This window comes from Sceloporus occidentalis, unplaced genomic scaffold (assembly GCF_023333645.1).
Source record: "Sceloporus occidentalis isolate IW3139 unplaced genomic scaffold, rSceOcc1.0.p SCAF_25, whole genome shotgun sequence".
In the NCBI taxonomy this organism is placed as follows: Eukaryota; Metazoa; Chordata; class Lepidosauria; order Squamata; family Phrynosomatidae; genus Sceloporus; species Sceloporus occidentalis.
The window spans coordinates 10,911,812-10,927,082 of record NW_028317005.1 but is presented as its reverse complement, the minus strand read 5'-3'; the positions used below and the strand labels follow the sequence as shown (position 1 = coordinate 10,927,082).

Below are 15,271 nucleotides of genomic sequence, written 5' to 3'. Positions count from 1 at the left end.
CTGCGAAGGGTCTAATTGAGCTCCAATGACCAGAAAGATAAATTGAATGAGGAGCAGGCTAAAGACCCTAACCTGTCTGGATTAACAGAAAAATACCAGCTTTACAATGGGACGCTGTAATTACCCAGATTAATGTATTTAGTAAATGGTTGGCTGGTATACTGATATATACTAATATATTTAAAATACCAGGCCTCTGCAGTGTCTGTCTCTTTTTATGTTTTATATATATATATATATATATATATATATATATGTGTGTGTGTGTGTGTGTGTGCAAATTAAATTACTGACAGAGTCTGTATACTAACACTAATAGTTATCTTATAAGAGTTGTCCAAAGCTGAATTCAATGTGGATTGAATTTGGGAGACCAAGTTCCCCAAAAAGTTGAAGCACCCAAGTTGTGCAAACTGTCTTTCAGTGAGTCTCATTGAGAGAGTAACGCTGGCTAGTCACCCCAGTCTGGCCCTTCAGATACTTTAGTAAATGCCCACAGATGAAGTTGGTCAGTTTATCTTGTAGTGAATTGTTCCATATAATCTAAATGAATAACACATTTTAATTAATAGTAATTTACCGACTTTGCACAAGGCTGGTATTTGTGCCACGCATGCTAGTTAGTACCCCATTGCTCTACATCTGAGCATTGTAAAGGACAATCTGTAATAAAAGGGATATGGTATCATTGTATAGGGTCTGGGCATTTCTTACCCTTTGTATTATGTAGTTTAGGGACTATATGTTGGGTATATACAGTGCCTTATTAAATTTCAGTACCCTGTCAAATGGCAAACACCCATTTTAATGACCATCCACTGGTTTCCCTATCTGTATGGGTTTATTGTATTTAATAAAAGTTTTTGCTGTCTGCTATAGAAGTGGGCAGCTCTAATTAGACAAATAGTAATGAAATGGACTATATAATTATAGGGAGTTTATTCAGAAATAATGTGTGAAAAGGTGTTTAATAGTTAATGGTTAGAGCATCCCTGCTGTCTATTTAGGTAAGGTGGTGGCTTTATTGTGAGTAAAGACCGGCCAGATGCTAATGGTATAGATAAAAAAAAAAAAATGTACCCACGTAGGGTGTCCGACTTCCTGAGCCCCTTTCTAGAATTTTTTATTCAATTATTCAATATACGGTATATATATATATATATATATATATATATATATATATATATATATATAATGATACAAGATAGTTATCCCTTTGCATATTATAAAGGTCGGATATTTGCCCTTTATGCTTGTTTCTTATGTGAATTATTTGTATGTTATTTAATGTATCTACATTCTCCAATGGTAGATAGTGCTGAGATTAAACAATCTGTGCAGAATTATAACAGCTCACCGTTAGAACACGTTGCTGAACTAATCTTTCTAATGGTTTTAATACCTCACAATGCGCGCTTCATATTAAAGAGTCACAACGAGGCAAAGTACCAAAATCCATGTTAATCTTTTACGTTTGAGCAATAACTGTAAAGCAGGTTAATTATTTAACAACTGTGTTATAATAGGATTGTGCCTATAAATGTATAGTGTGAACAACTTGTTTACTTAGGAATTAATAAGTTAAATTATATTCTCTCATAGTTAATGAAGTAGAAATGTTAGTCAAAAATGTACAGTTTTTTTGCATAATTTATTTGTGGTTTTGATGAGCTAGCTAAGAATTCTCATGAAATTTTTAATTGGGTAGATTTTGAAGTCTCTGATTTCAAGTGTGAAACCATGTGATTTGTTGAGTTCCTTTCCATACATGGCATTTGGCCCCAGTAGTCTCTCCTTGGCCTCATCTTATCCAATGCATATTTTAACCTCCCTTATTTATGCTTTTGAGCTATTCCACTACTATTACCTACTAAGTTAGGTGGTCTTCAACTGACGTAATACCTAATACCTAATGTTCAAATATGTATTCTTCTGAATATTTGGTTTGTTGCTGCCACTTTTGTTATTTGTCAAAAGAATATGGCCAATAATTGGGTGAGTCCAGGGTCTGTGAGTTCCTGGTGTTGTGGTGGTCTTAGATACTAAGAAGATTTTTTGATACTTCCTAGATACTACTGATGTCCTGAGTACTTGCATATTATGGAATATGCTGTCTTTACACGGGGACTTATATTTTTGGATCTACTTCCTCCAGATATCACAGGAATTGTACCCGAACATTGTTACAGTCCTATAGGCCACATTGGAGCACATTGATACTGATTTTAATGGATAATAAAATAAAGTAACAGTTCCCAGGATATAAAGTTTAGCAAACTTAATGTAGAAAAAGAGTATAAGACATTTCACTCTAGCCCAGTTGACACTAATCAGGATCAAAGTTTGTAGGCAATGGTGTATATATGACCTGTGCCATTCTGTGAATAATAAATAAGTCAATACTAGCCATCAGAATGGCGGTATAAAAATAATTTTGCTTTCCAGCTGAAAGGCCAGGTTGGTGAACGAACAGAACCTTCCTGGGTCTTGTGTCCTGCAGGTTTAGAATAACACATCAAGTTTCAAAGTATGGCCTTCTGATGTAGGACCAAGTGATTTAGTAGTTGTTGTTAGCAGCTGCGTTAAGTATTACATCTTCACTAAGATGGAAATAATAAAAACATCATTTTTAGTAAGGTGTCTTGGCATATTAAGTGGTTGTTTCTACAGTGAGCCCTTGCAAAACCCTAAAGCTTTTTGCTTCATCTGGGTGGTTGGACATCAAAATATCCTACAATAAAATAACCGGAAAAATAGAGTCTGAAAGAAATTAAAAAGCATTCTTAAAATACCCATGCTTATCACGACATCACAGTAGAGATTTTTTTTTATTTTGTAACCTGAGCTACTGTCTGACTCACCCTCTCAAGTATTAAATGTATTCTTCTTTCTAACCAAAACCTTAAGACGTTCCAAGCCAAAGTCCACTGCCTACTTCCTGGGTTTTTATTTACCTGCGTACGCTGAGCATTCGTCTCATACAAGTCAGTAGGAATGCTATCTCATACTAGAGGAGCTGGTTTGACTGCGAGATCATGTTCGGAACTGGATATTTTTAACTCCTAATCTCAAAACTTAACAGTATGGAGTACATACAATCAGTATACGTAGGATTTATGGATTGCTTATGCAGATGGCACCTATGAAGCTACACCTGTTTGAGGAATCTTGAATTTTAAGGAGTTGGATTCATTACAAAAATGGTTTTTGGGACTAAACCAGCAGAATCTAAAGCAATCCAAATGGAGACCAAAGGTGTGTTGCTGTTGTCTGGATATTTCTTTGTTTCCTTTTTACAATCATGTACAGCTCAAGCCAAGAGGAAAATGAAATCTCTGAGGCTAGGTTTTGTATATATGTATTTTTTAGATACACGTTTTTATTTTTTATTTTTAATATATCAAAGTAATAGGGGATTTTAGTAGTTTAGTTTTATATTCATCAAAACCACGGTCACCACCCTGGATTAATCTTGAATACACAAGGTACAGACAACTAGGTACTGGGTGTACTGTATGGATATGTTTGTACAATTTAACAGGGACGTAGTCAGAATGTGTGTTCACTGTCAGCTTAAGAACATAGCATATGTTTTGTGATCAATACATGCTGTATGACTATTACCTGTCCACAATGAACTACTATCCTACTTAAACCTGCAAATATTCCAGGTCTGAAAGAGTCTTTTCCTGCAGATGTAGTAACTGTTTTACATTTAGTTTTATTTCTATGGTATTATTATTATTATTTATTGTTTTATATATTCAATGGGTAGATAGGACATGACAAGTAGTATGTAACATAACGTTAGACATACAGAAACAACAGATTGCCCCTGCTCACACAAGCTTACAATCTAGAGGATATTTATAATTTGCTTTCTTAATGTGTGGTGATGGTATGCAACCATTTTTACTGTAGCTGGGAGAGTTCCAATACAGGTAAGATTTAACCCTAGAGAACATATACATCATTATAACACTAATTTATAGAGCACTAGCAGATGCTGTAGCGTTGTTACAGTTGGGGAACAGCAAAAATTAACAACAGTATCAAAATTGCCAATATACAATTTGACAATAAGATTAATACGCATTCGGACACAGTGGTAGAGAAGCTTACCGTCTATTAGGAGGTTAAGGGGAATGAGATGGAAGGAGGACTGCTTGGGCGAGGATGATTTAATTGTAGTGATGTGGAGAACTGAGCGGCCTGGAGATCTTAAAGTAAAGAGGACACGGGCTTTTTAAGAATGCAGGTTGATTGTATTAAGAGGCTAAGTTGTATGCTTCTCTGAATTTGTGGGTTCTTATTGTTTAAAGTAAGTAGTGGGGAATCCAACCATTACAGGATTGGGAATTTTGGAATATAGGTAAAAGATTCCTGAACATGTTTTTTGATGTACATCCAAAATACCCACTGAAAAGATCTTTTTTTTTTTTTCTACTACTACTATTTCATGTTTAATTTTCCAAGTGTAAGTCCAGTCCTCAAAGCTCAAGCTTTTCAGGTTTTCAGTGTCTACACCTCACAGTACCAATCAGTATGGTGGAGTTAATACTCGGGAGCCCCCTCTGTCTCAGTCCCACACTAGTGTACCCCCTACACCCCTAGCCTGAATAGTAATCCCTGGAAGAAGCTGTCCTTCTTTAACATGGGAGACTGGTGGAAAGGGGGTGTACTTTTTAACAGTAAAATAAAAAAGCAGTGAATTTATCACTGTGAACATAAAATCTGCATGATTATTTTGCTTGTGAAACGCAGAGTTTATTGTTGTTTTGTGTTTTTTTTCAGTAGAAATCTTAACCTAATATTTTTCTCATTTAAGATGGACAAGGATCAGAAAAGGACCGTGATGTTCAGAAAAAGTCTCCTTTTGATCTGATTTTTAACCAGATACAAAGAAAAAAGTCCAACAAGGGAAAGAGTGATTTTTTCCAAGTAAACAGGTTTTTCAGAGGATTTGAGAGAAATGTGGCAAAGCCTGAGAAGGAAAATGCACCACAGGAAACTGATGGAACACAAGCTACAGATCCCACCCCAGACAATGTTGATGGAAACTCTTCTACTGGTATATGTACTTTGTTTAAGTCACAGACTTAATCGATGTGAGGCAGTTTAAGGCACAGTCATGCTTATGTAACTAATGTAAAAGGGACCAATTGCCTTCACCCCAGGATCCTGCAGCAGTTGCCCATTGAGCCCCCAGTAGCCTGCCATAGTCTAGTGGATAGACTTCTAATGCTTCCTACTTGCACCCCGCTCTTGGAGAATGGCTGATATAATGTAATACCCCAATGCCCAGGATCAAGTGTTAGTGTCTGTACCCCTACTAATAGATATAAACAGGCTCACAGGAAAGCTTGCCCCAAGCCGTATTATGTTTGAAGAGTATCCTGCTAGCATTGTTGCTATGGTAACAAAGCAACTTTTCATACGTGATAATACAGAATTATTTAATATATGTAATTTATGATGACTAAATGCCCCCTTAAACTGGAGGTTCTTGTCAAAAAAGTGCCTTATGGGGCTTCACTGAGTTTAATGGCTGAACTAGCCATCTTGTTACTCTAATATGACCCCTCAGTGCTTCTTATGGAAATGTGATCTCATAACTTCTGACTCATCAGTCAACCTTAAGAGCTAAAAACCCAAGGACCAGCACCGAGGCCAAGTACTCGATAATATGCCCATGTATAGGTAAGCAGGGACCGCTCAAGGTTTTAAAGGGCTCTAAAGAAAAAGGAAAGCCCATTTTCAAAATGAGGAATGAAATGTTTGTTTTAAAAAAGATACATTATAGTGATATAAATTTATGAGGAACTCATCCCACATCAATTACATCAATGAGACCTCTAGAAAACGGTTTAATCTCATTGTATGATATCCCCACCTCTGTATTTAAGTATCACAAAGGTTTAATGTAGACTTTATGGCTTGGTTATATTAAGTACAATCAGCATTCTTTTCTAAACCAACAATATTACATATTGCACCCTCATTTTCATGACACTACTAACTCTTTTTGGTCGGCCACTGACTACAAGAACACATTTCACAGAATCATGCGATAAAATGTTGGCTGCGTGACTTGCTTATATATTATGTTAAAATGTTATTTAGTGTTATGTAGTTAAGTCACTCAATAGCTTATGTTTTACAAAGCAGAAAAAACAGAATTCGAATTGGAGGAGTCTGCTTGGTGGAAAGTGGAGCAGTTTATGCAGAAATTTGGAAAACGAGCAGAGAGAAATTATATCACTTTAAACAACTGTGAACTGACAGCTGCTGATATGAAAGAACTCAGTAGGTCAAATGTCAAATTATTGAAAATGATATTTAAGATACTACTTTCTGCAATTGTCACCAGATGTCACATGAAGGTGTCAGGACTGATTAGTCTAATACTGTTAAAAATGTCTATGTTCAGCACCTTACTTTTTACTACGTAGCACTCCATAAAGAAAATGTAATGTCAAAAAAGCCATCTTCAGGGCATCAGTGCCTTTTTTTTACTGACAATGTGGTAAATACATGGAACAGCCGGCCGGCAGAAATGAGAGAGGCTAATACAGTCATGCATTGGATAGGCATATGCCTACCCTGAATCTAATCTGAGACCATAGCCTAAGGTTTGAGTCTCTACTAATAAAACCAGTTGGTTCTTATTTGCCATCCAATTCTACGTTTTAATTTTTCTAAGTAGCGACTCAATTAACTCTGAATCCCCCTAAGCAACAACGGAATTTAAATATTAACTGGTATGTCTGTGAGGATGATCTATGGGGGAAATAAAGTATACTTATGGCTTTCAATACCAGCTGTATGCCGATGACACTCAGATTTACCTATCCTCTTCCGATCTCTCTCCCTCTGTCTTAGATCGTGTAACTAACTGCCTGGCATTTGTCTCTAAATGGATGTCAGCAGGATCCTAAACCTCAGTCTTTCCATAACCGAACTCCTCATATTCCCTCCCTCCAATGCTAAGATTCCCTCATCAGTCTCCCTCAATGTTAATGGTGCAATCATCTCCCTGTGCCTTACTGCTCACTGCCTTGGTGTCACCCTTGACTTCTCTTTCACCCCACACATTCAGTATGTCTCAAAAAACTGCCATCTCCATCTTAAAATCGTCGCCTCTGTTCGTCCCTTCCTAACATAAGATGTCAATAAGGCTCTTGTCCATATTTCCTCATTATCTCGCACCTTGGCTATTGTAACTGTTTTTGCTGGGCTCCCTCATACCCACCTCGCCCCACCACAATCCACCAAGAACGCTGCTGCTAGACTTATCTTCCTCTCCCATCGCTTCACTAACGTCTCTCCCCTCTGTCAGTCTCTTCACTGGCTGCCTGTGCGCTTTAGGATTAATTTCAAAATCCTGACTCTTACTTTTAAAGCCCTTCACAGCGGTTCCCCTCCCTACATCTCCTCACTCATCTCTAAATACACTCCTAACCGGTCTCTCCGCTCTCCTGATGATCTCTGTCTGTCCTTCACATCTGATTTCGAGCTCTCATGCACGCTTACAGCATTTCTCTAGGGCTGCCCCTAACCATTGGAATGCCTTCCCGGCCCATTCATCTTTTCCCTGCCTTCGGTCCTTCAAAAAATCTCTTAAAACCCATATTTTTAAGGATGCCTAGGAACTTACACAATAACACCCCCCCTCCCATATTCATTTAGTTCACCTTTCTTAGTCCCTCTCCTGCAATACTTATGCTAGTGTAGCTGGTCCATATCTAACAATGTTATATACTACTTGTTATGTCCTGTGTACCCATTGTACAGCGCTACAGAATATGAAATATTTATTAAATAATTAGTAGTTCTCTAGGTCTCAAAATAATGTTATAGATTTCATGGTAGCGATTCTTAATGCCATCACAAGCCCATATTTCTGCCAAAGTGACAAGTAATAATAATAAAAGAGCAGCTTACTCCAACCTGCCATACCTGTTGGATTTTTGCTACATTTGGAATCTGGCTCTTTCACCCACAGGCAACATCACAATCAGAGTGACTGCTTAGAGTTTATTCACTAAAGGGAGGGTTGATCGGAGAGTTTGCAGGAGAGTTGTGCTTCAGTTTCTTGACTTCTCTTTACGATAGAAACCGATGGGCCAACCCCAGTGAGCATCTGTGGCAGGAAGAGCTTGGTTGGCCATGTATAATACATGGTAAATCCATTGGAGTTATTCAGACTCTTCTCATCCATTGAACTATGCATTATAGAAGGCCAGCTCAGCCCTTCTTGTCAGAGGAACTAGCTAATGTCGGTCCTTCATAATGAATAGTGAAGTCAAGCAGTTAAAACCATAACTCTCCTGCCAGATCTCATGTTAGTGAATTAACTCCTTGTGTAATATGCTTTTTTGAGTGCTAATTGTGTCTTGTTTTTGTAGGCATGCTTCTGTGTTGTCTATCAGATGTGGAAGAGCTCGACATTTCATGGAATGATCTGATCGGTGGATCTGTGCATTTGCTGACCTCACAATTCAGTCATATTAGCAATCTTAAAATACTGGCTCTAAGTAACTGCTGTCTCACGGTCAATGACTTTGTCGCTTTAGGTAAAGTGAAGGCTTTATTGAAAAAGGTTCATAAATGATGGTAAAGCATCTGCTTGTTGTGCTATTAATGGGACATGTACACAGGGGCCGTTCTGTTTAAGGACCTTAAAAGGGTTCAATTACAACATGCAAAATATCCTTAATGTAACCCACTCCTTCACATAACTCCACTTTTGGGAACACTTGGGGCATCTAAATAAGGGGTGATTTTAACATATATGAAGTTGTCTAAGGTCCTCATTGGCTTATCAGGCCCCCATAAGAGTATGAATGGGTGCATATGACCTATATTAACATTAGAAGATTAATGTTTTATCACTGTGATGATTATTTCTTTAGTAAAAAATGTCTGGCACCAAAGACCTCTGCAGTTAGTGAAAGAAACCTGGAACGCAGAGTACAAAGCTAGATTCCTTTTAAAGAACGAATATTTATAGGGACATGTGGGACATGTTGAATGACTAAAGAACGCATGGTATGATAAATCTCCTGAAGTTTAGGATGCAGCAGGGTTTTGCTTATTAGTCGGGAATGTATAACCCCAGTGAGTCCACTCAATAAGGCTTTACTGATCGATGCATTACTCAGATAGCACAATGACCCCTTACTTAAGAAAAAAAAAGTTTATTCTGTTACATTTGTCTATATTTATGTCATGAGAGACGAAAAATATTAATGCTGTAGGAATTTCAATGTACCAATCACCTCCCTAAAAATAAACAGAAGACCGAGTTATGCAAAATAGTTTTCACTTGCTTATTTACAATGGGTGGATAATTCACATATAGGAAAGCTGCCAGGATCCAGTAAAACAATACAGAGCCATGTGTTAAGGGCATATAACTGCTTAGGGTGAATATGCGGTATAGCCACATACACTGTACTTTCGTAATTTTTATGTATAGCTGACACTTTTGATGATCCTTTTTTGTTAGGGGAAGCTCTCAAATTGGTTCCTCATTTAGAAGGACTGGATTTGTCATGGAACACTCACCTAGGTGGATATCTGACCAGCGTCACCCAACACTTCTCCAGCCAATCTAACATAAAGAGCCTTAATTTAACAGAATGTAACCTCAAGTCACCAGACATTGACGCCCTAGGTAAGATGCCTGCTACTTTTCTTCTGGCCTTCACATGTGCTCTGGTGAATATGTACAGTATATATAACTAAATATACCATTAGCACTACCTAGCGCACTAGAGAAATTACTAAATCATGTTAAATGAAGCATAGTTCTCATAATGGCATGGTACCCCAGAATGGTACAGGATTACAGAGCCATCAAACATTTAAAATCACCTAGGCCTCTATGTAGAACACTACTTTCTAGTTTAACACTAATTATTTTTGGCCCTCTAGCACAGGCTCTAAGTAAGATGCCGAAGCTGGAATCTTTGGATCTTTCAGCAAACAAGGAAATTGGGGCTGTTATCATGAAAATCACTGAGGAACTGATGCTTTGCTCTTATCTAAGGGAATTAAAGCTTCATGCTGCTGGCTTAAAGCAGGACGGCATCAAGAATTTAAGTGAGTAATCATGAGGGATTAATAGTGTTGTGAAAGTAATTTTAAAGTAATCCAGTGGTGTGAGTGTGTTTCCTAAAATCCATAAATCTAAGTTTTACTTTACTGTCTTATATATACAGTCTGTATAGCTATCTGTCTGTCTGTCTGTCTATCTATCTATTCATCTATACCTTCATTATCCTGTGGCATAGGGCATGACAATAGTCAATAGGGCATACCAGTGCACGGGTTTATCATATTGGCCATTTCCGCAAAGCCTTTAAAAGAAGCAAATATGTCACACAATAGCAAGGGAGATATCTAAAGGTTTTCTCATACAGGAGATGGTGCAGAGAAGGTTAGGTATGATTCTTCCAAAAAGGCAATGGAAACTAAGTAAATGCAGGCCAGGTATGCCGCTTGTTTCTTTCTCTCTGCTTGCATTCTGCAAGCCTTAGTAGGGGCTTCACTGTTCATATAACTCTCAGCTTGCATGATGTTTAGGAATCAAGTGGTAAGTACACAAAATCTAACATTAGACAGGGTTGATGATGCAAATGAGTACTTGCTGCACAATTTGGTGACAAACAATCATGTCTCACGCCTTGAGCGGTTATTTTTCTTTTACCTGATTAACGGAAAAGTATCAGGTTTGGACGGACAGGATAAACCAGTTTTGTGTAATACATGGGTGAGATCTCATTGTTCTCATCATATCGCAAGGATTTTACTGTAAAAACGTAAGGGCGCAGGCTTATTCTTTTTGTTAAAATACCAGGTTTTTTTGCACATACTAGAGAGTGCAATAAAAGCTCGAACCAGATTTTTACCTTTATTTCCTATATTTACAGTATTTAATAAATAAAAATGACTCATGCTTGCTTATTGACACAGAACATATCACATGTTCCCACCTAGCACCGAGTAACTTCACCTTTCCTAGGTTCTGCGTTTGAGCACTGGCCATGTTTACGACAGCTTGATCTGTCTGGGAATAAGGAAGCTGGAGGAGGATTTCAAGAAGCGGCGGCTCGTCTTACGTCATTCAAACAACTAGAACTCTTAGATATTCACAAGTGTTGCCTTTCAGCAGATGACATCGCAGCTCTTAGTAATACCTTTTGACTTTTTATTTTTTAAATTATAATGTCAAGTACTAGCTCTCTGAAAAAGAAGTCACTGTATATACTGTATATATATATATATATATATAAATGTTTTTTTAACGATCAATAACCCTTTTAAACTTAAACAAGGATTACTCAACACAATGTGTTTTTGGAACCCTGGCATGATAGGAGTGATAAAATTTACAATTACACTGTATTTCTGAACTATTTCTTACGTTAACGGACACAATGTACTTTTCCTCAAAAAACAAGGACATTTAAGTGACCCCAAACTTTTGAATGGTAGTATATATTTCTATAATTGGTCCCAGGTCATAGTGTAAAAAATATCCCTGTAGAAAATACAACATTTCCATCCTTGGGTCCATTAGTTCCCAGTTAACTATAATAGAGAATGTAACTTTAGGAATCTGAATTGATTGACTGAAGTGATTATTAATTGGCAATAACCAATAGTTGTTGCAAGACTCACAGATTATGGAAAAGCTTTGGTTCACCTTCTTTATCAAACGTCTGCTCATATGTCAAATCGCCATATATTGCTCCACCTTTGATGCGGTATATTCTTCTAAAATGCTTTGTTTTTGTTTTAAAAGCCCAGGTCATTCCTTTGCTATCAAATCTCCAAGTGCTGAATATATCATCAAATAAATCTGTTGGCCAGTCCCCTGAACATCTTTTCAGTAGACTGAGATTTTTGCCAAAGCTCAAATCCGTGATCGCCGGCAACTGTGCCTTAAGGACAGAATCCATTGTAGCACTAGGTATGCTCTTGTTTTTATTTCTACAACATCCCCAAAGTAATTGCAAATAGTTATAGAACATGTGCCTTGCTCTTCTTCTTGTCCTATTAAAGCTGGACCCTATAGTGCAACATTAAACCATCCTCCGCCATATTAAAGGGATAGACACGGCAGCTTTTTTTTGTTTTAGGAATCATTGAAACAAAATTATGTATCACTGGAATGATAACCTGTTGGCCCGACTAACGAGTCAGACTAACTACATTTTATATGTTCAGCTGAAGCCTCCAATTATCTCTTGGACCTGGAAATTTTGGATCTATCATGGAACAAGTGTGTCGGAGGAAACCTAAAACTATTTTCAAAAACCCTAAAAAACACAGCTGCCCTCCACAGTCTGATGCTGAGTTCCTGTAACCTGGTGACTCAAGACATGGCAGTTTTGGGTAAGTATTATAACCACTAAGGCTTGCCATTGTTTACAGAAAAATAGAAAGAAATTATCTTCCAGTTGTATCTTTCGTTGGTGAGAAACCTATATTTTAGCTAAGGCATAGGCTTTCTATATTGAAAAGAGAACATGTATTTATAATGTATAATCCTACAGAGCAGAGAGTGAAGCCAAACCTGTAATGTGTATTTTTGATTACCCTCTAGAAGCAAAGGGTTGGCGTATTAAATCTACAATAAGTTGTCTTTTAAGTTTACATTTTATCTAAAATTCATTAATCAATGAGTTGGAAAATGAAAAAATTACGTGTTATTAAACATTTATGTTTAGTGCCAACTTTTTTTAATAAAATGTCAATACTAACGTAAAAAATAAATATAATAAATTTAGCGTAACAAATATTTGGCATTTTTATAATAATAGAATAAAATTAAATACGTTGCTAGAAAAATCCTAACTATGGACATTGTAGAAAGTACTACCTGCAGTTTTAAAAAAAAAACATTGAATTGCAAAGACATTTAACTGATATACAAAGTTTATAAAAAATATTCTGCGATAATTGTATTATCAGACTTTAGAGAATATTTACCATACTTAGAAATTCCCAAATTATTTCTTTAATCAAGTACAATTTTCATAATCGTCAATCATAATAGCTGTAGGGTACCTGCTCCTCACGTGTTTACAATGTTTTTCAGCATCAGCGGTACAGGACGGACACTTGCAAGATTTACAGCTACTGGATCTTGCATACAATGATACAATATCTGATGAAGGATGGGGTCTAGTTTTTGAAAGTTTAGGTGACCTAAAGAACATTGCTGAACTAGATATAAGCCTACGGCCTTCTTCCAGTCGTCATTGTGGACCTTGGTTCATTCATTTGCTTTCAAGCTTCTTAAAACTACCTAAACTCAAAGACCTGGGAATGCAGAGATGGGTGCTTTCAGATGCAGAGCAGCAGCAACTGGACCGTGTTAGTAAAGAGAGAACTATTAATTTTAATTTTGAATGATCTTTTGTCCCCAGTCTACCAACAAGTGTTGTGCACACTTTCTTAAAGACAAAGTAAAGTCTATGTATATATAGCCAGAATTTATTATCATCAAATTATTTCACTAAATAGTTCAAAAATGCAATCGGAAAATAGCATAGTTAGGCCAGAGATAATTTAAAACATTAGTTAGCTGTTTTAAAAATAATGCTACACCAACAAATAGATATAGCTGTTTTAGCCCAGAGAAAATTGAATATTTCATTGAAGTTGATGTGTTTTTTTTGTTACCAGAAAATGTTTCCATCTGAAGAAAGCTTATGTATCTTTTTTATCTTAGTACAATAAGAGCTATCAGGTTCAACTAAAATCTCAAATATCTAAATAAAGGACCACTGTGGCCTTAATGGTTTGTCAATATTGATTGACAGTAAACATAAAGAATTTGCAAACAAAAATAAATGTGTTTTGCCTCATTTGCACCAGTTTCAGATTTTATCACATGGAGTCAAGTTATCAATTTTGCAAGTGTTGTTACGTAACAAATTGATTACATTTGTATAGCGCATCATGTGTTGTATTTAATGTGTTCATAATGTGTTTCGTTTTATTAAACATTGTGGGTTTTATAAATTGCCATAATTTTGTGAATTATACATTTTTAAAAATAGGGTGTTTCCTGGGCCTTTATCAGTCTGTTTTCTTCTAAAAGGTGAATTCCAAATGATCCGGAATTGTAATTCTTATATCTAAATATATTTATTGTATTTGTTTATTATGTAATATAATTACCTCTGTGGTTTTAATATGCTGAATATGGGAGCTGCCATCTTCCTGCAGTGCCACAACTAGCAGTGTGTTACAACCTTCTACTTTGGCTGATTACAATACAGCTTTCACAAATGGATTATGGTAAGTGCGCACAGAATACTGGTTAGTGAACTATATATTTACACTTATTATCACCAATAAAGGCGATGAATGCCTCACCCTAATCTAGAGCCCAGTGTGTTTGCTTATTTTACTAACTGGAAGCCTGGTTAAGGATCATAGTAGACAAAAACAGCCCAGTAGTTCTTTACAAACCACAGCCTCCTCGTTTCCAGGATTAGTTCTGTCCTCCCAACAGGGTACAATGGTAAAAAAGCACCTCTGTTTGAAGCTTCACTAGTAAGATGTGTATTAGAGTGAAGAGGATTTTTTTTTAACAAAATATAGGCTGTACATTTGGCAAAAAGAGATTCACTCTTAGAGGCGCAACAATTATTCCCATCAGCGATTCAGATGATATAACCAGGCTGGCTCTTTGTACAAGAGTCACATTCTTCATATGGTTTTACTACCTTAGGGCTGGGACCCTCTTGGTAGATAACTGTTTCAATGAAGCAGCTGAAGACCATGGATTTCCACAAGCGTATTCATTCCTGCATATCTCCTCAATTATACCACGCGTAACCCAGGTATATCTGTGCAAGAAAACATCCATAGTAGCCTAACAGGCTAGCTGAGACTTACAAGTGCTCTCAAACAAATGCCCAAGGTGGCTCTCAGCCAAAGTCCCAAGGTGGGCTTTGTTTTCTTGTACAGATACACATATGTATAGTATAGTAGTGTAGCACTGAGCAATTACCCAGCTACAACAGATATTGAACGTTGCTTAACACAGAAGTAGAAAACCAAACTGATAGTATCATAACCATTGATTCACTCTGTTGCTTTGTGTTATATCAGATCAGAAGTAGAACTGGTAAATGATGCACACAGTGACAGAAAGTATACAATTCATGCCTATGTATGTTGCATTAGTTTATTTTGCCTATACATTCTTAGGAGCTGCTATCAAATAGATACCAGCTTGTTGTCC

At 36.8% G+C, this 15,271-nt stretch overlaps 1 protein-coding gene across 1 annotated transcript; it reads left to right on the top strand.

The window, feature by feature from the left end:
• The first annotated feature begins 3,200 nt into the window (after positions 1-3,200).
• LOC149300393 (leucine-rich repeat-containing protein 31-like) lies at positions 3,201-13,428 on the top strand. The gene is made up of 10 exons (XM_089485332.1): positions 3,201-3,255; positions 4,829-5,071; positions 6,169-6,306; positions 8,409-8,576; positions 9,512-9,679; positions 9,940-10,107; positions 11,030-11,197; positions 11,813-11,980; positions 12,238-12,405; positions 13,112-13,428. Exons 1-10 carry the CDS (start codon positions 3,201-3,203, stop codon positions 13,426-13,428), a joined length of 1,761 nt encoding a protein of 586 aa, XP_089341458.1.
• The last annotated feature ends 1,843 nt before the right edge of the window (positions 13,429-15,271 follow it).